The sequence below is a fragment of the Paramisgurnus dabryanus genome, chromosome 20 (genome assembly GCF_030506205.2).
Source record: "Paramisgurnus dabryanus chromosome 20, PD_genome_1.1, whole genome shotgun sequence".
NCBI lineage: Eukaryota > Metazoa > Chordata > Actinopteri > Cypriniformes > Cobitidae > Paramisgurnus > Paramisgurnus dabryanus.
The window spans coordinates 32718054-32743960 of NC_133356.1; the positions used below are offsets into that span (position 1 = coordinate 32718054).

A 25907-nucleotide genomic window follows, 5' to 3' on the forward strand; every position below is an offset into this window, starting at 1 on the left:
TGTGTCCTAAGGACGTCTCTGGTTAAGGACTCTCTGTAGATGAATCCTCGTAAGGATACAACAACCTTCGAAATTAAATGAAATGAGACACAGCTACTATGTCATACTTGTTTGGTTGTCTGACAAAAGCCGAGAATTTACAAATAAAATAAAAACTCTAAAAGGCCACGTAACCAAGATGTTTCTTTTTTTTTTTTTTTTTCAAAAAATATTTCCCAGCAAGAAAACAATGTTACGTTACACTAATTAATTTTGGGTTTCAGGGTTAAAAAATATGCATTCAGAAGTGACAATTCGGTGTACAATTAGTAATTTGGTAATAGGAGACAATTGGTCAGGGGCCTCAATCCCTTCTTTTCCATGATTGTCGCTGTAGTTGGCAACCCGTTTCTCAATCTGAAAGCTGCAGCCACCGGAGGTCGCATCGCATTTGCATGCTGAATACATCGTCAAGCCTGGTTTATTTAAATTAAATTAGCATTACATTCGCAAGTCATAAGCATATTACAACCATTCACGTTTAACTGATTATGATCAACTTTAACCTTACTTCTGAAATGTTATGACAAATGCAGCCTGCAAAAGCGACGAGTGCTTCACGGTATTGTTGGTCACCATGGTAGTGTGCGCGTGTCCTGACGCGGCTGCCGTAGCCCGTGCGCGGAAACCCCGCGGCATCACACGAGCCGACGATCAGGTGCAGGAAACACAAGATGGCGGCGATCGGCAGATAGACAAACGCTGGCAGTCAGAAACAGTGTGATGATAATAAAACAAAGCAAGAGACTTAAACGCCCGTCTACATGAGACATTTAAGAGCATTATGTGAGGTTCTGTGTGTGGATAAGTGATCGAGTTTTCAGCCGCTTTTATTTACTTAATCAGTTTGTGTGTCGGACTCGGGCTTATTCGAGGTAAACTACCACGGTTTAGTTCAGTTAAAGAGGATTTAAATGTCGGTGTCGTTGATTTTTTTACGTCAGTCAGGTAAAGTGTCTGTTATTTGAGGTGAAGAGTCGGCAGGTGGGTTTTCATGAAGTTTTGCACTCCGTAGATCAGAAAGATCTTGAGGTAAACTGTTAACGTTATTGAGTGAGTGGATGTTTTTTACCGAGTTAAACTAGTTGGATTTGTTGTGTGTTTATTGGGGTTTAGTTGACTGAGAGCCAGCTTTGTGTATAAAAGTGATGACGGTGATAGTTCAATGCTGTTTTCTGTTGTAAATAACACCGATAATATAGTTTAACGGCTGCTGGTGTTATAGCATTAGACTGCTGGTTATCTGTGGTAAATAAAATCGATAATAGAGTTGGAAGTATGCTCGCGTTAGTTTAGTCCGTTAGACTAAATATGACACACAAACGAGTTTGAAGGCTGTCACTGTTAAGTTTAGTGTCTTGAAGATGAGTGACACTCGTCGTCGTGTGAAAGTCTATACTCTGAATGAGGACAGACAATGGGAGGACAGAGGTACTGGACATGTGTCCTGCTCTTATGAGGAGACCCTGAAGGACACATCACTAACCGTCACTGCTGAAACCGATGGTAGGATTCACAACCATAATCACATTCACTGCTATAAACATTAACCACATATGTTATAGTCCTTATCTAGAGAGCTGTGTTGATGAGATAATACCCAAAGTATGCATGATACATAATAATACGGTATATCATAGTTAATTGCAGTAATTGTTTTTTTACACCTTGTTTATTCATAATTCACTCACAAATAGGCATGAGGTTTTTGAAAGATTTGAATGAAATTCACACATTTAGTAAAAAAATATATTGATGTAGTGGTAAAGTTTCGTTGCAGACATTACTCATATGCATTTTTGTCCTGAAATAAATAACATCAAAGACCACCATCCGAATGCAGAAGAGTCATTCCAAGGATGGTTTACTATTAGGGGTGTAACTGTTCCCACTGCTCACATTGCGGTTCGTATCAAAGTTTTATGGTCATGGTTTTGGTACGGTTCGGCATTGGCATTGTATAGAAAAACCTACTGCCAAATAAACAAAACAGTCTTTAAGTTGTAAACAACTAGATCTGAGCTTTCCCATAAACAAAGTGCTTTTAAAATCTCTTTTTCACCAGATGAGCAGATTTAAACAAGGCATGTTTGTAACAAATAACTTATCATTTTACAATCCAAAATAATATAAAATCACCTGAAGTTACTTCCAGTTGCCATGAGTGTGGAAATGTCAGGTTCTGTGCATTTGTCAGTTCGTTCTCGTTTTGATGTGAGTTTCATCGTACAATCGCTGTATACGAAGTACATAAGGTGAAGTAAAGTGCTGTCTAGTGTTTCAAAAGTTAAAACCGCATCCTCTACTGCTGAAGGGCTTCATTGTATTAAGAAATGGCAAGATAAACATATAGCATGTCTGCTAGTATTATTATACAGTCTGAATTAGCACGGTGTAGTATTGGAGGTTTAATTTTTAAAATTGTTTTGGGGTTACCTGCGCTCGCACGTAATCTCTCGACCGGACTCGAAAACTATGTCTAATGTTATACAGTAGCACGAAGGACTTGTGCTGAACAATGTCCGCAGTTTTATTTTGAAATTCATTACTATGTGCCACCAGACAGCAAATGTATCGGTCAAGTGCATGGTCATCAGCACAGTTGACTGGACAGCTCTACTGTAAAGGACGTGAGACACAGGTGATCTGTTTCTTCAGTACAGTCACGAGCAGTGGTTAGCAGAGCTTCGGTTGTTTTTGTTATTTCACCAAAACTTTCATTATAGATGTGTTGATGAAACGCGGTTTCCAATCTGAGAAAGGTGAAACGGCATGGTTCAGTTTTTTTTTACAGAGAACTGTTACACCCCTAGTTACCATAACATCATACTTACTTTAATTTTTAAACTGCTTTTAGTCAATGTACATCTCATAAATAATCAGTGTCAAGTATAATTAACCAATAAGCGGTTGAAGTTGCAGTAAATGTTTGGGCATTTGTTGATGTGTTTTTGGGTCTATTGTAGGATCATTATTACTGGAGTCTAAAATTAATCCCACCACTGCTTATCAGAAACAACAGGTGAGCACGAGCATCCCTCAATCCTACACACAGTTATAGAGTGTTAAATCTATAAGTAAAAGTCTTTAAAGCTATGTTATGATGTATACCTCCTCAGGACACACTCATTGTTTGGTCTGAAGCGGAAACGTACGATCTGGCACTGAGTTTTCAAGAGAAAGCTGGCTGTGATGAAATCTGGGAGAAGATCTGTCAGGTTCTTTCACTTTACAAACATTATCATGAGTTGATTGACTTCACTTTGTTAATTTTTGATCACAAAAAGAGATGTAGACAGTTGACCCGAGCAATCATTAACCAGCAATTTAAGAATTATAACAAAAACAAATTCTTGGAATTCTTGATTCTGATTGGTCGTTTGCAATGTTCTGGTGTCTGTTATGTAATTGATAATGTACAGCTAGACAGTTTTTATTGCAGATTAACTACCCACAGGGTAATAGGGCTGTCAAAATGGCTGAACAAGTACATTCGAAATTCGTCCTTGAAAAATAATAAAATTTGAATTATATTCGAATTATAAAGACCTACTTTATCTTGGAGAAAATACTCCTAAAAGCCCACAAGAGGGCGCAGCACAAAGCCCCAATAATATAATCATGCACAGCTTATTTTTTGTTAAAACGATTGTTATAAACACTACTAATGAAATCAAAATTAACCAGTATAGTTGTGCACCTGTAAATGTACAAAACGAATGCCATACATAGACAATGCATATTAATATAGGGCATTTTATATAAGTAGATAAATTAACGTGTTTCTAATAAAGTATGAAAACGAATTAATCTTTATTTAAGCCAAAATAAGTGAAAAAGATCATTAGTCATTTAAATTTGGTCGAGCTTAAACGCTTTTCACAACAACTTATATAATATTTTGTGTGTTCCTTGGTTGAAAATATGTAGAAATATAAGCGAGTAATAAAGTACAGAACAGAAATGTTTAACTTAACGCGCAGAGCGAAGCCGTTAATAAAGCAGACTCTCCGTAATTAATAGAGGACGTGCTGAAACAGTCGAGTTGGCAGATGATCATCATGTTAATATTTCACGCAGATAATGTTGATGAAAAACTTGCATATTATCAAATGTCCAGGTGAAAGTCAAGTTTCCAGTCAGTTAAAATAAAGCCACCGCGGCGTTACATTGCAACTCTCTCATATGCGGTGTGGACTCTGTAGATGCATATATGGTTTTAATGTTGCTAAACAAGCAGCTGTATTATGGCACTTTCGTGTTGATCAGTTATTTTAAACTTTAAAACTGCATTTAGAAGCAGACGACAATAATTCATCTCAGTTAGTTTCACTTTGCGGTTGAATTCCAGTTGATGCTCCAAAAACCAAAGCAGCATCACACAGCCCTTTTAATATTTATTCTGTCCGACTCGTAATCCCCACTGTCTTTTCTTGCTATTTTTCAAATGAATAACGCTGGCTTGCTCCGCATAGTTGGCTGAGCCGCTAACACTCTGTATAACAATCCGCGTCAGTTATGCATTATATCACGTTGCGTGAGCTTCCTGACACAGGTCAAATTCGAATGCAAAGTTTTACGTTCGAATATGCATATTTTTTTACATTCGACGAATATTCGAAATTCGAATTAAAATTTGACAGCCCTACAGGGTAAAGGGATTTACTTCAGATGACAGCCAACTAGATGGATATTATCCTGCTTATTACAAGGCTTCTCAACACACGAGTGAATTTATGCACACAAAACATTGATTTAATAAAAAATGCGCACCTCACACACAACAAAAAACGACTTTAGGCCAAGACACAAAGTTGTTAATGTAGAGACATACATGTAATTTTGTTCAGTCACTTATAAATAAAAGTTGTATATTTTATTCCATATATATTTAAATGTTAATATCAAACTGCACCTGTCAAGATGACTCACAGTACCAGGATGAGGCTTTGTTATTATTTCAGGCAGTTGTTTGCTGGGAATAACAGACTTTGGAATGTTGTCACTGGCCAATCAGAATTAAGTATTCACTGCAGATTGTAAACCATTGGGCACGTTATAGTGCACACACAGCTTTAATCAATCGAATGCTAAGTATCATATTTTAAGGACGTGGTGGAGATGACATGATTGGTCAAACCGTTTTTACTCTGTTGATACTTTTGAAAAGGTTTTTAATCAAGTGAGCCCAAACATGGTTTTAAGATTTCTAGAGGAAATAAATTTTAAACATCTTTTTTAATCTTCCTTTGATTTAATTATACTTTATTCTCGCCATGAATATAGCCTTAGAAGCTGGTATGGCGTTAAAAAAAGAAAGAAAGGCATGATTGGTCAAAAAGTTTGTGTTTGCCATTAGCGTGGTGGAAATTAAGCTTTTAACAGTAAGTTGAATCAAATGATGGTATTCCTTCTGGGGTCACAATAACCCGTGCATTGCATCACATGTTATATTAAACGTTTGTCAGGTTAATGGATGGCTCACATTGAAGGCTGATGACGACAAAAATTAGAATTTGGAATGTAATTGTATTTTTGCTTGTGTTCAGGTGCAGGGAAAAGATCCATCCGTGGAGATCACTCAAGACCCTATTGATGAATCTGAGGAGGAGCGTTTCGAGGAGATCCCAGAGACCAGTCATTTAGTGGAGCTTCCACCATGTGAGATGAGCCGGCTAGAGGAGATTGCCGAGCTGGTGACGTCTGTGCTGTCGTCGCCCATCCGACGGGAAAAGCTGGCTCTTGCCCTGATGAGCACGGGATACATGAAGAAGTTGCTTCAGCTCTTCAGGGTGTGCGAGGACTCGGACCATAGAGAAGAGCTGCATCATCTGTACGAGATTGTGCGTGGTGTGCTCTTCCTAAACAAAGCCACCCTATTCGAGCTCATGTTTTCAGATGACTGCATTATGGATGTGGTGGGCTGTTTGGAATATGACCCGGCACTGGTTCAGCCCAAGAGACATAGGGAGTTCCTCACGAAGACGGCAAAATTCAAAGAGGTAATCCCCATCACAGACTTGGACCTCCGACAGAAGATTCACCAAACGTATCGAGTACAGTACATTCAAGACATCATACTGCCCACACCGTCTGTCTTTGAGGAGAACTTCCTGTCCACGTTAACCTCGTTCATCTTCTTCAATAAGGTGGAGATTGTCAGCATGCTCCAGGTGCGTGTCCTCAGTCACTAAGGGTGTAACTGTGTTTGTCACTTTTGATAGTTTTGATAGGCCATATTTGCACCAAATAATGTTGGAAAAAAGGTGAAATTGGAAGTTGGACATAAATTTTGATTCAGTATGTATTCACTTCTAGTTAGGCCCCAATTGGTCAACACATCACTGCATAAAGTCCAACACACCTTTTGTTTTGTTTTGAGAGAGTTTTTTTTAACATAACAGTGTTTACCAGGTATCCGCACCGAAATCTGTGGTCTGGGGTTCATGTTTAAACTCCGTTCTCGTATGTTTTGTAGATGCATTCGTGGCAGTCGAAAGGCAAGTATTATTTTTTGTGTTAGGGGTTGGGCAAACTTCCTAAAAAAATCTTATAACAACCAAGGGTTTGACAATTAAATTGTCTTGAGAAAAGTTTTGATTGCATTTTCTGATCTCTGTATAATGCCTGATTAAGTGCTGTTTATAAGCACACATGGCTGCTAGGCCTGGGGCGGTAACCGAATTACCGCCATACCGCGGTCACGTGACCCATGCCGCGGGTCTGAGCTCCTGACCGTCATAACCGCAAAAAAAAATACACTTGAAACATTGGCTTGCACTTGTGTGTATATGTGGGGATGTTATACACGCAGCTTGTTAACAACCACAGCTTGTTAACTGAACATTTCCCGTTAACTGATATGATTTTTAATATTAAATTGTCATTGAGTAGAAATACAGGTGACGTTGTCTATGACTCAGTAAAAGCAATATAAACATTTTATTTAATTTGAACGTGCAAACAGCCGCAACAGATCAACAACAGAATCAGGTTTCATACATTATTAAATTGTCACGCAACATAGAGCACGCGATCAGTCCGAGGATTAATATCCAAAGAGGTTAGATTTCTCTTTTTCATCTAGCCTACAACAGTGGCCATTTCTAAAGCAGGACACATTTCAAAAAGTTTTGCTTTTGCGTCTTCTTTCTCCGTTTGTGGAAAAAATACAGATGTTTATGGTAGGACAGACGCGGACTGCCCGGGCGCGCGCGAGACAGAGACGGACCGCGTCATCTTGCGCACAAACACGCGTCTCCGTGCAGCTTCCCAGCAATACTCAAGCACGGACACATATGCAGTACAAGTGATTTCTCATTCAAATGGTGATTTTACCAGACCGTCAGGGCAGCAATAATTTGCGTCATTTACAGGCCATTCATAAATTAAGGATAGAAAAGTGGCGAAATGTCTTTAGGCACGTGTAGACACGCACAATGCGTTAACATTTTTTAAAAACTAATAATATTAATTGTTCAAGTTGTTGAACGTTGAAATTGAAGAAATGTGGGAGGAAATAATATTCACTTTACATCTTCCTTAAGGAATTTGCACATGTTTTGTATTAAAGATAAATAAATCATGCATGTTATTTAACTGGTTGTCTTGCCAATAAACCGCAAAACCGTGGGAATTTGTTGATTACCGACCGCGGTAAGAAAAAATCAAAACCGGCCCAGCCCTAATGGCTGCTATGTTTTCTGGGTAATGCTGGTCACCACTGTATAAGTGTCATCTACCGTCAGAGATGAAAAATATGCGCTTTTAATCAGATCGACTGATGTTTTCTGCTGGTATTTTGTTTGTCAAAGGTTTTACTTTGGTATCAGTTCCTGGTTTCAATACCAATTTAACTTAAACTTAACCCTACTCATTAAGCATGTGCCATCAGGGGCTCCGTGTAACCCCTCGTTCAGACAGCCGGCGACGTTATTGCTGTGTGTCGCCCGTCTCTTTCAACGAGGCGTTTCTAAATCTGCTTGTCATAAACAAATGAGTACCATCCACGCCAGTAACTGACGAGAGAAGGATGACGTGAACTCCACTGCTTTGTTCTCATTGGTAGTCGCTCCCGAAAGTCGCTCGACATTTGCATAAAGTTAAACTTTTCTTTACTATCTCGCATCCCATACAGTCGCCAACGGTCATTTTCGCTCGTGTCGCCGGAAGTCGCCAGGTTTCCATTGAAATGAATGAGACTGCTACTGCTGTCTGAATGGGGCATAAGGACAACTCTAAAATGTTACCGCACTGGCTTTGTCTTCTTACAGTCGATAACGTAGCAACTTTCTTCTCTTTAGTATATTTCATGCACATTATGGTGGTCCTTATAATGGGTCAAACTCTCTCACCCCCTAAATGTGTTAGGATATCAATAAAAACACACTGTGCAAAATTTTGAATTGTTCCTACAATATCTAGAGGTTGCTCAAAGCCTTTGAATATTTCCAAAATCACATATTTTTGCAAAAACTGTACCATTTAAAAACACACATAAAACTTGCTTCTTGGAGGGGTAGCTTTGTTCCAGTTATTTCAGTCTCTTCTGATCCCAGTTACCATATAGCAGATTTGTTTCGTGTTGTTTCAGCCATTGTCTCAGTGTATATTGTCTATTGTGCTTCATTTACATTGAAGCTTTCTTGCCTTGAAAGACATATCACAACTAAAATTGTCAAGTAAGTCCATTGCTGCCATAAGTATATATTATTAAACAATTATACATGCTAGAAAGTGTTAAACTTCAAAGGTCTTGAGCAACCTCTAAATATTAATTAATATTACAAAAATTGTGCTCAATTTTTTAATTAATTTATTCAAACATATTGGTGGGGTGAGAGCATGAACATTTAAAAGTTGAAAAATAAGGACCACCCTAATGCACATTTTTCTGTCTTGACAGCATTTACTTTTTCGCAAAAAGTCACATTTTCAATGATAAGTCCCCTTTAAGATGCAGTTTTGTCTGTTTTAATTTTAAAAAGCTCCAAATTTTTCAAAGACTATTTGAGCCTGTTAACAAGCAAATAAACATCTTACTTGTAAACAAATAAGTATAAACTTAATAAACGTCTTTCTTGTCTGGTGCTTAAAGCAGAGTTGGGGAACCCTGGTCCTGGAGGGCCACTGTCCTGCAGAGTTTAGTTCTAACCCTAATTAAAAAAACATCTGAAAAATCAAATTCAAGTCTTCAGGATTACTTGGAAATGAAATTCAGGTGTGTTTGGTTAGGGTTGAAATTAAACTCTGCAGGACAGTGGCCCTCCAGGACCCAGGGTTTCCCACTCCTGGCTTAAAGGAAAAATATTGGAATCTGCTCATTTGCATAAAAAATAAGAAAGAAAAGAAAAATAATGATTGATCCATCATTAGTCAATATGCTCGTTCTTCTCAACAAAGACAGAAACAGTACAAACACAATAACCATATGGCAATTCCAGCTTTATGGATGTGACATTTTCAGTCATAACTCCAAATATAGATACTTAGAGAATGAATTAACACAGATAAATTACCATTTTATTTATTATTTTATTATTATTTTTGTCCTAAACCCTTGATGAGTGAGGCCAATCATCAGAAAAATATGAGACTATACTCATGTTTTCTGTTTTAGATGAGGAAACTACAGTGCCATATCATACCGTTCACGCTAATACCGGTATAATTTTTTTCATGATAAAAAAGGTCATATCAATGATATACCGATGCGATGACCTATGACGCATTTATGTTTCCTAACGCGCAGAGCAACAACCACAAGACCTGAGAGCAAGAGCAGCGAGTGGGAGATACTAGCAGTGGGTGATGTGCGGCCAAAAAGTAAACTAATGACTCAACCGAGCATCGCTGTGCTAATTACCTAAGTTTTACTGTTAAACTGAAGTGTTAAGGAGTTAAGGTGTTATATATGGAAAACACGGTACTACTGTCAAGACAGGAACTTACTTTACTGACTGAATTTAAATCTAAAAAATGTTTACATTCTACTAGGGATGCTTAACGATTAATCGCGATTAATCGTTAGCAGAATAAAAGTTTTTGTTTACATCATATATGTGTGTGAACTGTGTATAATAACTTTGTATAAATAAATGTACACACATGCATGTATATGTTTTATAAATGTTTACATGTGTATATACATTTGTATATTTATGTATAATTTATATTATATATAAATATAAATGCTTAATATATAATTTTTTTCCCTTAAAATTATACATGAATGTGTTCATATTTATATATATATATACATATTTATTATACACAGTTTACACACATATGTGATGTAAACAAAAACTTTTATTCTGCCAACGATTAATCGCGATTAATTGTTTAGCATCCCTACATTCTACTTGTAGTGACGCACGTTTACTTAATATTTAATTAGACAGATCCATCTTTTCTATTAATTTTCCATTAAATTATGTGATCTGATGAGTTTAAAGCTCCGTTTTACCCTGTTTGTTTCTCCAGCGGCTGGTGCGAGCGCATCGTTCACTACTGGGTCCTAAAGTACACCCGATTCATCACAACATACAGACCATAGTCCATGTGTTTTATCTGAACTGAATAAACATTTATCTCACGACCGCAAATGTGCCACGATTAATGTTAATGTTATTTATTAGATGTTTATGCGAACAAAAGTGCACGCACATGTGAAATCTTTTAGATCGTTAGCTAATTACTTAAGTTACTGGGTGGGATCTGTAAAAAAACTATGGTAGTGTCATGTCAAAGTGATGTAAAATTTGTATACCATTTCATCCCTATTTTATGGTTTGTTTACATTTGACTCATACTGTGTGATTGTGTCACTACTATTGCATTTTAATGCTGCTTCTGCCACCTTAAGACAATGGATTTAAACTTCGAATTAGGTAGTTTGCCGTCAATGACAGCTCATTGGATGGAAAATGCCCTTCCTTTTCCATAATTTTTTATACAGTCATAAATATCATTAATGCAAAACTTCTTAAAATATCATGATATAATTTTGAGGCTGTATTGCCCACCCCTAAGGGAAACATGTATGCGTTATTGATGTTGCAAAAAGGACACAGAGAGACAACATACTTTGTAGGAATTCTGTGAATTAAAATGCACAAACCAGAAGCAATAAAACCAACCAGATGGAGAAAGGACATCGCTTCTAAAAACATTTAAGCTTTATTAAAATTTTTGTACACGCATTTCTGAGAATACACAACTCTTGAGTATACGTAAATCTCCTGTAACAGGGATAAGAAGTTACTTTTACCAAATAAATGCTACTACAGAAAAGGATATGAAACATGAATGCATGTGCGTATATGTCTGCCACTTGTTTATATTTTTATGAAACGTGTACTGTACATGTTTTAATAACTGATTAGTGTTTGTACTTTCTTAGATTTGATTTATTATATATCTGTATTTGTTTTTATTTGAGTGATATTGTGTATTGTTTTTGTAATTTGTGTTGTCCTGTGCTGCCTATCTTGTCCAGGACACCCTGGTAGAAGAGAAACTATATCTCAATGAGACCTTCCTGGTTAAATAAAAAAGCCATAAAAGAAAATATGGCCAATTTACTCCTTGTACCCAAATGCTTTCCTTGCATTTCTGTCATAGCATATGTTTTGTGTAAGGTTATTTGTTTTGTTGCATATAAAATGTCAGGTTTTGTCTTAAATGATTGTTGTTTGTCTGGCTCAGGAGGACGAGAAATTTTTAACGGAGGTGTTTGCTCAGCTGACTGATGAAGCCACAGAGGAGAATAAGAGAAGAGAGCTGGTACATCATACAACAAACAAACACACACGGAGACCCACGTGATGATTTTCACAGAGCTTTATTTCTCACGTTCATCATCTTCTTTGTGTTTCACCTTTGCAGGTCAACTTTTTTAAAGAGTTCTGTGCATTCTCACAGACACTGCAACCACAAAACAGGGATGCTTTTTTCAAAACGCTGGCAAATCTTGGAATTTTACCTGCACTAGAAATTGTTATGGTGAGTTAAATAAGTTTAAGCACTTAAATAGGTTTAGGCCAAAAAAACAACTAGAAGTTAACAGCGATACGTTTTTTACAGTACAAAATAAAACCAGACATAAGCCCTATTTGGACAGTAATTGTTTCTCATGAGGATGTCTGTAAAAATATATTTGCATGCTTCCTCCGTGATAAAACTCATGCATTCGGATAAAGATAAATTTGCGGTGGATGCATACGTTTATAATTCCTAACACCTGGAAATGCGCTGCACGTGTTGTTAATAACACGATCATTGACCGGGATATTTGATTATACTGTTGTGTAATTGAATAAATATTAAAATTGTGTGTAGCACTTGTTGCGGATAGTAGACATTTTAAATGTTTTTGTGATTTTCTTCCCTTTATTTATATCAGCTCCCACTCACTATAGAAGACAATTTATGCCCATTTAACATGCTTGCAAAGAAAGCCGCTTTATTGATGCAAAATAAACACGAAGCGTGTGACCATACGCTACTTTTCAGTGGTCTAAAAGATGTGCAGAATGACTTTTGGATTGATCCCATTTTATAACTCTTTCACCGCCAGCGTTTTTTAAAAAAGTTGCCAGCCAGCGCCAGCGTTTTTCATGATTTTCACCGAAGTTTAATGCCTTCCAGAAAATGTTCTTCTTTAAATATATAAACATACAATATACCAAATGAAAGAACAGACCCTCTGCTTTCAAACAAAAAAAACCGTTTCATCCTACCTTTAGTGGTTCTTTTGCAATCAGCTTTTGAATATGGGTAGGTTTCTGCAAAAACACCATATTTTGAGCAAAAAGCAGAGATAATTCCATTTTTATGACGGACTTTTCATAGAGATCCCATTCAGAGCGATCTTTAAAACAGACACGGACATGCAGCAGCTTGCCATAGGGCAATACTTCCGGTTTTAAAAAGTTCGGAAGTGCGCCACCTGGTGGATAATAGCGGTATTGCGGAAAGACGGAAAATCTCGTCATTGGCGGGGAAGCGTTTTCTCTTAATTGACGAGATATCTCGTCAATGGCGGGGAAAGAGATAAATTAAGAGATCTGGATTCGGACAGCAATTAAATGACCACAAAACCTTGGTGTTTGTAAATAAACATTAGGTAATTTGGCCGTACATTTTTACGCGAGTGGTCGGAGAAAAACGCTGACATTTTGGATTTGGATGGCAATATAATCCCTAACTACCCACTGTAAATATCTTACCCAAGAGAAACAATTACCATCCGAATAGGGCTTTATTACATAAAATTTGTACAAACTATTTTTAGATTACTCGCACACCTTGCATGCTTATTCTGATTTGAGTGCCATCAAAGTTTCCAAAAGATAAATCAGACTTAACTTTTCTTTCAACTGTTCTTAAAATGTTTTTATTTATTTTATTTAACCGGATAATCTCATTGAGATTTAAATTTAAGTGACATTTCTGCTTAAAATGTTTTGCAATATAAGTTGTTTGTCAAAATGATCTGCACTTTGCGTGTGTGTTTATTCTGTGCTCTTGTGTCTGTAATATTTGTAATGCACACATCTGTTTACATATGAGAATATATATAAAGGTGTCATGAAGGTGTGTTGTTGTGTGTTAGGGTATGGATGATGTACAGGTGAAGGCTGCCGCCACTGATATCTTCTCATATCTGGTGGAGTTCAGTCCATCTATGGTCCGAGAATTTATCATGCAGGAGCCACAGCAAGCTGATGATGTAAGTAGGATTCAAAATCATGCAGTGTGAAATGTGTTTTGACTGAAAATAACATCATCGATGACCTACAGCCAATGAGAGAGCAACATATAGGACAGCTGGAAGTTCGGGGAGGAGTCTCTCCAACCATTTCCTCCTTCATAATCTTTATTTCTTCTTCTTTCTGCTGCAAATGACCGCACATGTAATTTGTATGGTTCGGAATCGGCCAGTTTGCTTGTAAAAAAAATCGGAATCGGCCATGAATATGAATAATCAAGATTGTGCATCCCTAGTATGAATTTACTGTACTCTTCCACTCCTTTTGTGTTGTAGTCCAACTCAGATTAATTTAATTAATAAAACTGAAAAAGTCTAAAATTAATACAATTATACAACAATTTTTAAAGGCACATCACTGATCTTTTTGGCCACTAGGGGGTGCTAGACATGTATTTTTCAAGTCTAGCACCCCTAGAGGCCACAGGTGCCGCAGCACTGTCGCAAAGTAAAAGAAGACAACTCTTTAGGTCACAAAGTCTGCCTTCCAGCATGTCATATGAATATAATTTAATGGGTTTTATTTTTTTCAAAAGCCAAAAGATCGCGTAGATCACGTTAACAAAACCAGTTGTAACGGTGGTCGCTTGGTTAAAGTTTATATTTAAAAAAATATTGCCTTTAATGGGGAATCGAACCTGGCTCGCCCGTGTCGTAGGTCCATGACGCCACCACGGCACCACAATATCACGTGATGTAAGTCTCTCTTTAAACTCTCCAAGTAGCCTCCAGTAAAATTCACATAAAAAAAATTGTGTTCAGACCCCAGACAAGACTTATATATGCAAGCATTAACATTACTTACTAGTACAAAATCATGAGGGCCAAGTCAGCATCGGTCAGAAACCCCTCCTCCTCCTCCTTTAGTTCACGCCAGCGAGCGAACGCTGGCCCAATATAATTGATCCTCGTCCTTCTTTTTATTCTGTCTCTCTCCCCTTTTCTCTTTCTGGTCTCCTCCGACAAAACCTTAGGTTTCTTTTTCTTAGTTGCTGCTTCAAAAACAAAAACATCAGAAAAATAACTAGTTGCGCTCTCACGTCCGAATTTGAGGAAGTGGAGAAAATGACGTATGCCGTAAAGCAGATTTTTGTAGTTTTTTGATATGTGAAACCCCAAGTTTAAAAGTACAAGTAAAAGTGATACAGACCTCGTCAGGCTATGGTGGACATGCCATTCAACCTATTTTAAGTCGATGTACCATCTCAAGGGTCTTGAAAATATATAATGAAGGTTGAAAAACGAAAAAGTGTCACTTTAAAGTCACGTTTGGCCAATTTTCAGTATTGGTTTCAGCCCATAATTTTCATTTTATTGCGTCACTAGATGTAAGTATGACACGTTGACTGTATGATGATGACAAAAAATCTGGTTAGTTTCGGTATCCATTTAAGCTTAGGCAGAAGGCTTGTAAAACTGAAACATGTTGTGATTTTATATCAGTAGCATTTGAATGTGCTTATGTTTTGCTTTGTGTTTAGGATGTTCTGCTGATTAATGTGGTAATAAAGCAGATGATCTGTGATTCAGACCCTGAGCTCGGCGGTGCTGTGCAGCTCATGGGTCTGCTGCGGACTCTCATCGACCCGGAAAACATGCTCGCTCCAGCCAACGTGAGTGTGTCTGTTCGTTACCTTATTTTAGAATCTATTTAGTATTTTAATTGAAGTATCAAATTTTTCTTAATTCAGAGTGGCACATCACTACATCAAATATCCTAAAAAATAAATGTTTGCCTCAGTTTTTTATAAAGTGGGTAAAAGCACCATCTGGTGGATAATAGCAGATTTACTGTAAAAACTCATCAGGAAAGCGTCATTGGCAGGGAAATATTTTCTCTTAATTGAGGCGATACTCGTCAATGGCAGGGAAAGAGTTAACACACTAGCAGTCAGTGATGAGTAACATATAGGTTTGTGTTTACAGAAGACTGAGAAAGGCGAGTTTCTGAGTTTCTTCTATAAGAACTGCATGCAAGTGCTCACAGCTCCACTGCTGGCCATCACCACTGAGGAGAGCGCTGGTAAGACCTGCATTACACAAAATAAATACAACCAATCAAATACAACCATCCGCCATTATATAACGGATGTCTCATTTAAACCCTTATCACAGATTTGACTGAGGGATCCACTAAAGTCAATCCTGTTTGTCCAGGTAAACATCATCTGACTTTACACTTGACTCATTTTACCTGTGTGTCTATGGGTTTGTCATCTGGGCTGTTCTGTCTCTCAGATAATTTCCAGACGGCTCAGCTTCTGGCTCTGATCCTGGAGCTTCTGACCTTCTGTGTGGAGCACCACACGTACCATATCAAGATCTACATCATGAACAAAGACCTGTTGAGGAGAGTGTTGACACTCATGAACTCCAAACACACCTTCCTCGCATTGTGTGAGTATCTCTGGCTGCGTTTACACTTGGCATTAACATGCGACCTGTATCCGGATGTTCTCCACATACACATTGAAAAGACAAGTGTAAACGCGTTTGTGTTCAGAATGTTATCCGATCTGTGTGTCCTGATGCAGAGGTAGTCGAGGACGCTTTGTGATCGGATCTCAGTGTAATGTAAACACAATCCAGCCATCGTATCTGCATTTGCAGGCCAACGTCACACAAAATCCCCGCCCACTATCATCTCCTCTCACTGACAGCTGTCAAAAATAAAGGACGTTATGTCATGGAGCGCAGGCGAGAGACGCATTTATATTTGTGGAGAAATGCTAGCTACGCTTAAACGTATCTTGAAATAAATCGATATAGACCAATTTCGTGTTTGCAAACAGAGATGACGTTTTTTGTGGGCGGAGCCAAACTGGTTGCAGAAAGTGACTGCTGCGCAGTAGGGTTGTGAAGTGTTTTAGCATTAAACCGTGATTTTTATGGATCCGGTGTTCTGTCGAAGTCTGATTCCTTTATGTTTCCCTTTAGTGCAATGTTTCTTATAGCGTTTTAATCACATTACGTTTATTTTTTTAGATAGATCAAAAGTTTAAATGGCTTGGCTACTGATATGCATGTATGTAATGTATATGTATTGTTCTTTTTTGCTAAATCAAATATTTTTACAGTCTGAATCGCTAAAGTACATGTAAAAGCAATACTATCATGTATTATATATAATAGCGTTTATTAAATATTTCATAATTTTCCTGTTTTTTATTATTTCTTCCTTAATAAATTATAATTGTAACATGATAAAAGCGCTATAAGAAACACATGGAGGGAACAGACTTCGACAGAACACCGGACATCTTCTCTACTTATTTTCTATTCTAATTATTAAAAGATTTCCAGATGATTTCCTCGCTCCATTCTGTCCGTATAAGGGCTTATTGTAATCATAAACACCTACGTTTATATTCAAATGATGTATTTGACGATGGTATTCTATAAAAATGAAAGCCATCTTTTTTGGCATTCTTATTCTGACACTTAACAGCACAACCGGACATTTTCCAGTGAGTTATCTTGCTCTTTTCACTCGTGTCTAATTCATTTCCACTGTTTTTCTGCAACCGCATTGCGCGCGCAGCTTGCAGTGACGTAACTGTGACGTCTACTCTAAATTGGTCTATACAAACGCATTTTAACGCTACTGACTGTATGTAACTTATTCAGTCATGTGTTTAACATGTTTCCACTATTTATGGAGTGATTTAATATTTAATGGCAGAATTGAATAAATCATTATAATGTTTGAGTTTCCATGGCAACATATCAACGTGAATGTTGTGCTTCTTTCTGGTCAGTCAGCAGTTTCTATCTCATTTAACACATTTTAAGTTACTTGAAAACACTTACAAACCATAATAACTTTAACTTAATACATTTATTCAATGTTGGTTTTATACAAAGTAAGTTACTTATAAATGTGTTTGTAAATTACATTACTATACGCACTATAGAGGTAGACATGACAGGAAATTTAGGAAATTGTTAGCTGTTTTAGTTAAATCATATTCGTAAATCATAAATCAAAAACGGATGAATTCAGACTAAAAAGTCGGGATGGTCTTCCTAATGCGTTTCACACGGATTTTGTTGTTGATGAAAAGCATGCGGGTGAAAGTCAAGTTCAGGTAACGTTACATCGGCTGAAACGTGCACCCTGGTGGGGACGTTGCAGATAAACAAAGATAAAGCCTTTAAAGATAAAAAAAATAAAGCTTAAAATGTGAACATCACGGTTTTTGGGTTTTTCTAGTTATTCTCTGCTGTTTGCTTCTCAGTAACACGGTACAATACGGGATTGCGGTTCCCGCGACAATCATGTGGCTAAAGACAGCTGTAGCCATCCGTGATTGACAGCTATCCACCCAGCGCGCGTCTCCCTGAACGGGATCCGATCACACATCCAAATACAGAAGCCACATTTATGTGACAAATGTAAACGCGCCGTGTCCTGATATACGGATGATCGGATCTGCGTGAACGGATCACCGAGATCGCATGTTAATGCAAAATGTAAACGCAGTCTCTGCTCTCATCTGGGGTAATTAAGGCATGTCAAAGAATGTCAAACATCAAAGTGCCCTTTCACACATCATGCCACCTAGGACGGTTGTCATGACCACCGCACCACAGCAGCTCAATCGCAGTGATGAAGGGCGACCCGCGGTAATGGTCATGTAAAATCTTGCCCAGTAAGAACGCAAATGACCAGCAGACTCGGTTAGCACACTATTTGCTAAAGGAGGGGCCTCTGATATCAGTGATGACCTGCTGGGCGCTGTCTTGGGGGCAGAACAATGATGCTCGAGCCATGAGTATATCCGTGGGTGCTGTGGATAATCAGTGGGATTAGGTAGGGTGTTTAAAAAAATAAAGTTTGATTAATTACGGGTGAATAAAAGAAATCATCAGGGATGCTAATTTTAACTGCATACTCTTGACATAAACATGTTTTAAATGTATTTTTCATCAGGCAGACAGACAGACTCTCGTAAAAAATGGTTCATAAAAAGGATAGTTCACCTCAAAATGAAAATTCTGTCATTAATCACATAGTTGGAACAGTGCCTATTTAGATCCATAGTAGAAAAAAAACTAAGAATATGAAAGTCAATGGGTTCCGTCAACTATGTGTTTACCATCATTTATCAAAATATCTTTTTTTGTGTTCAACAGAATAAAAGAACAACATGAGGGTGAGTAAATAATGATTTTGGGGTGAACTATTCCCTTTAATAACCCTGCAGTGTGCACTTCCTGTTTTAGTGTATATAAAAAATCTCAAAATGCATAAAAACAAAGGGGGTAGCTGCAGACTCTGCCGTATGTAGTGAAGTAAGTGTTTGACTTTATGCAGCGCTTTGCTGACCAACAGGCGTATGACATAAAATCATGAGTTTCAGACTGGCAAACTATTTCAGTTCAGACTGCTCCATATGCTTTGAATTGCTCTAGCGATACTTTGATGTCATTCACCTCTCAAGTCTGCATGCCGCTGCATAACATTAAACATAACATCTAACAGCGAGTTTTGCCTCATGTGATCGGCTCCTGTGATCAGCCTTTATAAAGACAGCCAACTACTTTAAACATCCATTAGATTGTTCGCATTTAACCCAAGTCAAGTTGATTGATCCATTTGGGTCTAATGGTTAGTGTGTCAGGCTTATAACTGTGGTGCCCTTGAGCAAGGCACCTTAACCGCAGTTGCTCCCCGGGCGCTGCAGTGATAGCCGCCCACTGCTCTGGGTGTGTGTTCATGACTTGCAGTGCATGTGTTCACTATTCACTAGATGGGTTAAATTCAGAGGTTAAATTTCAAGTACCTGTTATCATACATTGATAAATACGTTTTAGTATTAAGTGTTTGTAATCTGTAACATATACTAATCTTGTTCATAGCTAATTCCTTCTTGTTTTTCACAATGTGATATTTAGGGAATTGAATCCAATTAGGCTCAATCAAAATACTCACAAAAATCAAACACAATACAAGGGTTAAACTTTTGTGAAAATCATAAAAATGCTGGTGCTGGCAACTTTTTAAAAAAAATGCTGGCGTGGAAGAGTTAAAGAAGTATGTGTATAAGATATGACCAATAGTTAACTGTTAAAGGGATAAAAAAAGCATTTTTACAAAGATAGTGCCTTACTCTGCATTATAATTCTTCTCATGTTATCCTTCTATATCTATGAAGGATATAGGGTCAGTAGACCCTCGCATACTCATAAAAAATGGACCATACGACAGATTTTGCTGTACTATTCAAGAGGGTTTGTAAGCCACCAGCACGCACTTCATTGATTTTAAACGTATGAAATAGTTTTATTGTGGATTGCTTTTATGCCTTATGTCGTCTGTCCAATGCAACACTACTTTAACTTCTGCTTAGAACGAGTCATGAAGTTAAAGGATTGTAAATTATCCTTTTCAAATAATTATAGGATTGTAAATGATTGTATTAAGAGGATGAGGATACAATGTATTTGGTTAACCTACACAAGTAATATATACTATTTATGTCTGAGATGATGATCATTTAGTTTTATAGATGACAGGCATTATAATAAACCAAACATGCCATACCCAGCTTACAAAGAAATGAATCAAAATGTTTAAATATATTTAAAAACCAGGGGAAAATAAAAAAATAAATTTCTAATCGTACCATAAAATGCCCATTAGCATTAGGTGTCTATGGCCAATATATTAAAATATAAATAAACAAGTCAGCAGTCTCTCAGTGAGCAAACCAAAAGTGACAGTAACAGATGAAGAAATAAACCTTAAGAGAAACCAGACTCAACCTGAAGGATCAGTTCTCCTTTGATGCAACCGAGACTGATGTTAAATATGGCTTGTAAAAGTTAACTGAGCTGTAATGATACAGAAGGTAGATAAATAGGCAGATAAATTATCATCAGATAATTAAAGTTTTTTTTTAAAGTCTTATCACGTTTTGGTTGATGTTGCCTACAGCTGTAGTCAACATTAGGCATCAGATTGAACTTGAGCTGGGATTAACCATCAAGTGATGTTGAGGACAAATGTGGGAAAAATTGTTTTTTTTTTATATATACATTTTTACTCTTAATCTGATTAGTACAAAATTTGTCTACTTTTCCCAAGTTTGCCACTTAAGCACACACAAAAACTTTGTTATAATGTGAATGACCCTTTAAGGGGTTTGGGATGAGCTTTAAATGATTGGATGAATGACAGCTTTTCTGAAGAAAATGTCCCTGTCATTAAAACCACAACCGGAAATTACATGCACAAATCGCGCTGTAATAAGAAACTTTTAAGAGTGTGAACACAAATAAGCACAGGAAGGTTTAAAACCAGCTGCCTATCAGCGTGAACAGAAGTTAAAACGGTCTTGGCTTTTAGACGCGCAGTCCACCCGTGCCTATTGATTTCCGACTTCCGGGGCAAGTGACACGTTAATATTATACCACACGTTACATCAAGTATTAGAAGTTCACCCGTGTTTGAGCAGGACTCTGGTACAGGCTAATGAATCCTATGTGATTGTTCAGGTGTCCTGCGCTTCATGAGAAGAATCATTGGGCTGAAGGATGAGTATTATAACCGCTACATCATGAGAGGAAACCTGTTCGAGCCGGTTATCAACGCTCTGTTAGACAACGGGTCCAGATACAACCTTCTGAACTCGGCCATCATTGAGCTCTTTGAGTTCATCAGAGTGGTAAGAAATTCTTTCAGAAAAACCTCATGTCTGGTACTTCTGTTCTGTTCGGGTCTGATGAGTCTTGTTTCATTGTCAGGAGGACATCAAGTCTCTGATCGCACACATTGTCGACAACTTCTACAAAGCGCTGGAGTCCATCGAGTACGTGCAGACGTTTAAAGGTCTGAAGGGCCGATACGATCAGGAGAAGGACAGACAACAGAGTCGAGGATTCAGCAGGTGCCCGACCACCGCAGAAACCGACTGAAGCTTCTTACACTCGGCATAAACAAACATATTCATGAATTTGTGTCTTACAGGTATCGCAGGGACGCTCGCTCATTTGAAGAGGACAAGGACATGTGGATGAATGAAGATGAGGAAGAAGAAGAAGAGGATGCAGAAGCAGACTTGGACAAGTGCAAGACAGATTATGGGAAGTACATGGAGAATGAGAAAGGTATTTCTGCATTTGGCATCAAGTGAACGGTGTCAATGAACTTTTTATTGAACTGCTCCCTTTTCTCTATGATGTAACTAAAACGTTTTCACTTTTCGTGACATTCAGTTCTGTTAACATTTAAAAATAAAAATGTTAGAGATGGCTGATTAACTGAGAAACAGAGTAAATATTATACTTGTTGTTCTTACTGTGGTCCAATGAGTTTAGTGTAGTGTCCAATTCACTTAAGCTGAATAGCTTTTGCATCTTTTAATAAATCTATCATACGACTCAGATGTGTTAAAGGGGCCATGGCATTAAAATCTGACTTTTTCCATGTCTAAGTGCTATAATTGGGTCCTCAGTGCTTCTATCAACCTAGAAAATGTGAAAAAGATCAACCCAGTAACTAAGTTTTGGTAAACCATTCTCTGCAAGCACATGAAAAAAAGGTTGTTGAAATTTGGCTCTCCTTATGATGTCATAAGGAGCTCTTATTATAATAATACCGCCCCTTAATCTGCACTATCCAACCACAGCACTGCCATTTAGTGCAGAGAGAAAATAATTCACAGCACAATTGAGTTTTAATTTCAACAAACCACCATCACGGTGATCAGTGTTTGCACTTCATCAGCTCATTTGCATTTTAAAGGACACACCCAAAACGCCACATTTTTGTTCACACCTACAAAGTTTCAATTTTAACATGTTATAATAAATTATCTATATGGTATTTTGAGCTAAAACTTGACATATGTACTCTGGGGACACCAAAGATTTATTTTAAATCTTAAAAAAGTCTTGTGCCATGGCCCCTTTAATGTAGAGAGTGGTGGCTCATGTGTGACACATTCAAGATTGACTGTAGCAATTGCAAAACATTTCCCTTAAGACAAAACCATGTTAAAAGTATAAAGCACTAGAGTCATTAAATAATAATATTAGCGTACAAGCAGATATGATCTTTAAACATTTATGTGGGTTTTGTGTCTTGTTTCAGTTAAAGAATGTCAAGACAAAGAGAATCAGCCCAAGCGGACGTCCACAGGCAGCTTTAAGTTTACCATCTCTCATTCTGCAGGAGCTGCGAACAGCTCCAAACCTCCACCCTCAGCTTCCTCCAACAGCTCCAAACCAGCCACGCCCACCTCCAGCCAGACGCCGAAGGTACGCTTCACATAGTCTCAAAGACGTATTACTGACATACTTGATGTTCATAAATAGTGTTTTATCTTCTAACCCTGCTCGTGTTTATCAGACTGGGATAGTGGGCCTCGTGGACTACCCAGATGATGAAGACGAAAAGGAGGAAAGTGATGAAGAGGAGCAGTCCCCACGGAAACGGCCTCGTCTAGGTTTATAAGACCAGCTGCAGTCCTGTTTTCTTTGTCTGATGGTACTGCTGTCTCTCATCTCCTACCTCCAATCGCAGCAGCAGCAGTCGTCTTCATGGCGTCAGGGCTCACGGGACAGCCACACACAGGCTAGCAGGACTAGCCACAGTACTGAATGCTGACTGGCTGTATGAGTGACATTAGCACAACTTTTGCAGTCCTGAAAGTACTGTGTAGTTTTCCTTTCACTTTTTAATGATGTGTTCTGAGTGTTGTTTTTATTATTTAATTGATAATGAGCCCCTGCCAGTGTCGTGTCTTTTGCACATCAGAGCAGGCCCTTATTAACCTTTTAATCAGTTGTCTGTAATTCTGTCTGAAACATCACATCGCTGGTTTTTAAAACATGAAACTGTGGTAAAGTGGGGTTTTTTGCAGCCGAGTAGCAGATGTCTGAGTCATGTGATGTGATTTTTCTGGAACTGTTTCTGAAGGCTTGAGAGGTTGCACCAGTGTTTCCCATCAGGATGTGTCAGATCACACGTCATGTTCTTCAGCAGAGAAAGAAGATGAGCTGTTCAATCCAAATAATAATAAGATAACAGAAAGTGTTTTCATAGATCTGCATTCTTCTTAACATTGGACCTGACATCTTTTAAAATGTTTGGATCTAAATATTAAAAACTGTTTCTTCATTTTTGTGTAATTTCCTACTAGTACCATTTCCGTTAGAGAGCATTTGTAAAAGTTTAATATTTTTTACAGTTTTCTGATTAAATTTGGTCCTGAATTAAACTAATGAATCGTGTTTTTGACTAGCTGCTCAAGAAGAAAGTTGTTATTTGTCAGAGTTCGATGAGAAAATGTTTTGTGAGGGTGTGGGGTCAGGCTGAATTGTGTTGTTTCTTTCACACACCAGATCTGATTGTAGACTGTGATCTTACGAGCGTAAATGAAGGACCGCGCTTGATCATTGTGCTCTCATCTTGTGTCTTTGCAGTGCCTGCCAAAGTTGACACGGCAGTTTCTGGTATCAAACGCATGTACTTTTTAAAAAACCCTTCCTGAGCTTTGCATTTAGACACAAACATGCGTTTTGTGTAAATTGCCCTGATAGAGACTGCTGAATGTGTGTGTTACAGTTTTTCTGAATTGCTAAAACACTAACCCCCAATCTCTGAACCAAATTCATAGCGGCCTAAACCCATTTGTCAAATCATGCACTCTTTTTGCAAAATTCTAAACACAAACTTCTCACTAAAACACACATTTCACACTGCGATGCACTTGTTTTATAAATGCTAAACACAGGCAGGCAAAAGTTGAACACAACTAAAACACCGTTATCATCGAGTAAACACAACAACTCAAAATTCTACACACTTTTATCTAATGGTATTTTTTACCAGTTGTGTGAATTGGAAACAGTCTGAGAGGTAGATGAAGAGTATGAGGAAGAACAGGACACCAGAGACTATGCAATTTGCAAAATTTGCAGTTGGATTGCTGACTTTTTACAAAATGCAAGTGCTGCTTACAGTAATATTGAACACTTGCTATTACTTGCAGTACTTACAGTAAAGTATTCACTATATTCACTGAACTAAACTTGTGATTACAGTAATAGAGATTTTTAACAGTATTTGTCAAGTGTGTTGTTATGTACAATAAACATGTATTTTTCTGTAAGCAGATCTCCTGGATGTTGTGTTTTCCATTTTTTAAGGTAGTGTCTAATGGATGCTCTGTAGTGTTTTATATTATAGACTTATGTGTTTATGATTTGAAAGCTTAGTTTGATTTTGAGTACAAGTGAAATGGTTTTGAAGAAATTGTTTGATTTTGCTAAAAGAGTCAGGGGTTCTGTGAATTTTGTTTAAAATTGGGATTTGTGTTTAAGGTTTTGAGAAAATGAGTGATGTTTTCAAAAAATGTATTTTAGCAATTCAGAAAAACTGTAATACACAGCGGTGCTACGCTCTGTGCATTTCAGTTAAGTAATCCAAGTTCACAGCACGCAGTATGTAACTGGCACCCGGCGCACGCGCGGTGAGCCGTTACTACGTATTCAGTGCATAAGGAGATGTCACTCCTTTCTGCTCGGGTTTTGCGCACGGCTCAGTCCAAGCGCCGAGCTGCTGCAGACCCAGACTTGGTTTTCCACAGTATGTAACTGGTTGTTACTTTGTGTTTCAGTGTATGAGAATATGTCTCTCTTTCCGCTGAGTTCTGTATCCAGCTCCATCCAACAGCGAGTGGCTGCAGACACTGGCTCTTTCTACAGTTCTGTGTATCTACAGCACATATCCTGTGCCCAATAGCGGAACGCTCCGCTACATTGTTCATGCACGTCCGCGTTGCGCACTGTGCAGTACAGTTCAGGAGTTCATAACGTCCACACACTACGTTGGCGTTCTGCGCACACTCCTGCATTACACAGCAGGATAGTTTCTCAAACACAGTATGCAACTGGCACCCTGTGTGTCCCCGCACTACTGTGACGTTATGCCCACACTCCTGTGTTACACAGCAGCATAGTTTCCCAAACACAGTGTGCAACTGGCACCCTGCGTGTGCGCGGAAAGATGTTGCTAAGTGTTCCTATGTGCGTGGAATCTAATCTTTCCACGTTTGTATCCTGCATCCAGCCTTCCCAAGTGGTGTGC

General features: G+C 38.0%; 1 protein-coding gene across 1 annotated transcript; it reads left to right on the forward strand.

Moving 5' to 3' along the window:
• The first annotated feature begins 395 nt into the window (after positions 1 to 395).
• On the forward strand, positions 396 to 24036 carry LOC135732013 (serine/threonine-protein phosphatase 4 regulatory subunit 3). Its single transcript, XM_065249922.2, has 16 exons — positions 396 to 1545; positions 3006 to 3061; positions 3159 to 3257; positions 5589 to 6212; positions 11746 to 11823; positions 11926 to 12042; positions 13655 to 13771; positions 15292 to 15423; positions 15737 to 15833; positions 15926 to 15967; positions 16049 to 16207; positions 21311 to 21480; positions 21560 to 21702; positions 21783 to 21922; positions 22908 to 23074; positions 23166 to 24036. The coding sequence occupies exons 1-16, from the start codon at positions 1404 to 1406 to the stop codon at positions 23268 to 23270; spliced, it is 2388 nt and encodes a 795-aa protein (XP_065105994.1). The 5' UTR covers positions 396 to 1403; the 3' UTR covers positions 23271 to 24036.
• Positions 24037 to 25907: the final 1871 nt, after the last annotated feature.

Bases quoted from the DNA above. Each gene is read 5' to 3' on its own strand.
- LOC135732013 (XM_065249922.2), top strand. From the start codon at position 1,404: ATGAGTGACACTCGTCGTCGTGTGAAAGTCTATACTCTGAATGAGGAC. The intron at 11,824-11,925 runs GTACATCATACA...TCACCTTTGCAG, and splicing joins AGAATAAGAGAAGAGAGCTG to GTCAACTTTTTTAAAGAGTT. The intron at 16,208-21,310 runs GTGAGTATCTCT...GTGATTGTTCAG, and splicing joins ACACACCTTCCTCGCATTGT to GTGTCCTGCGCTTCATGAGA.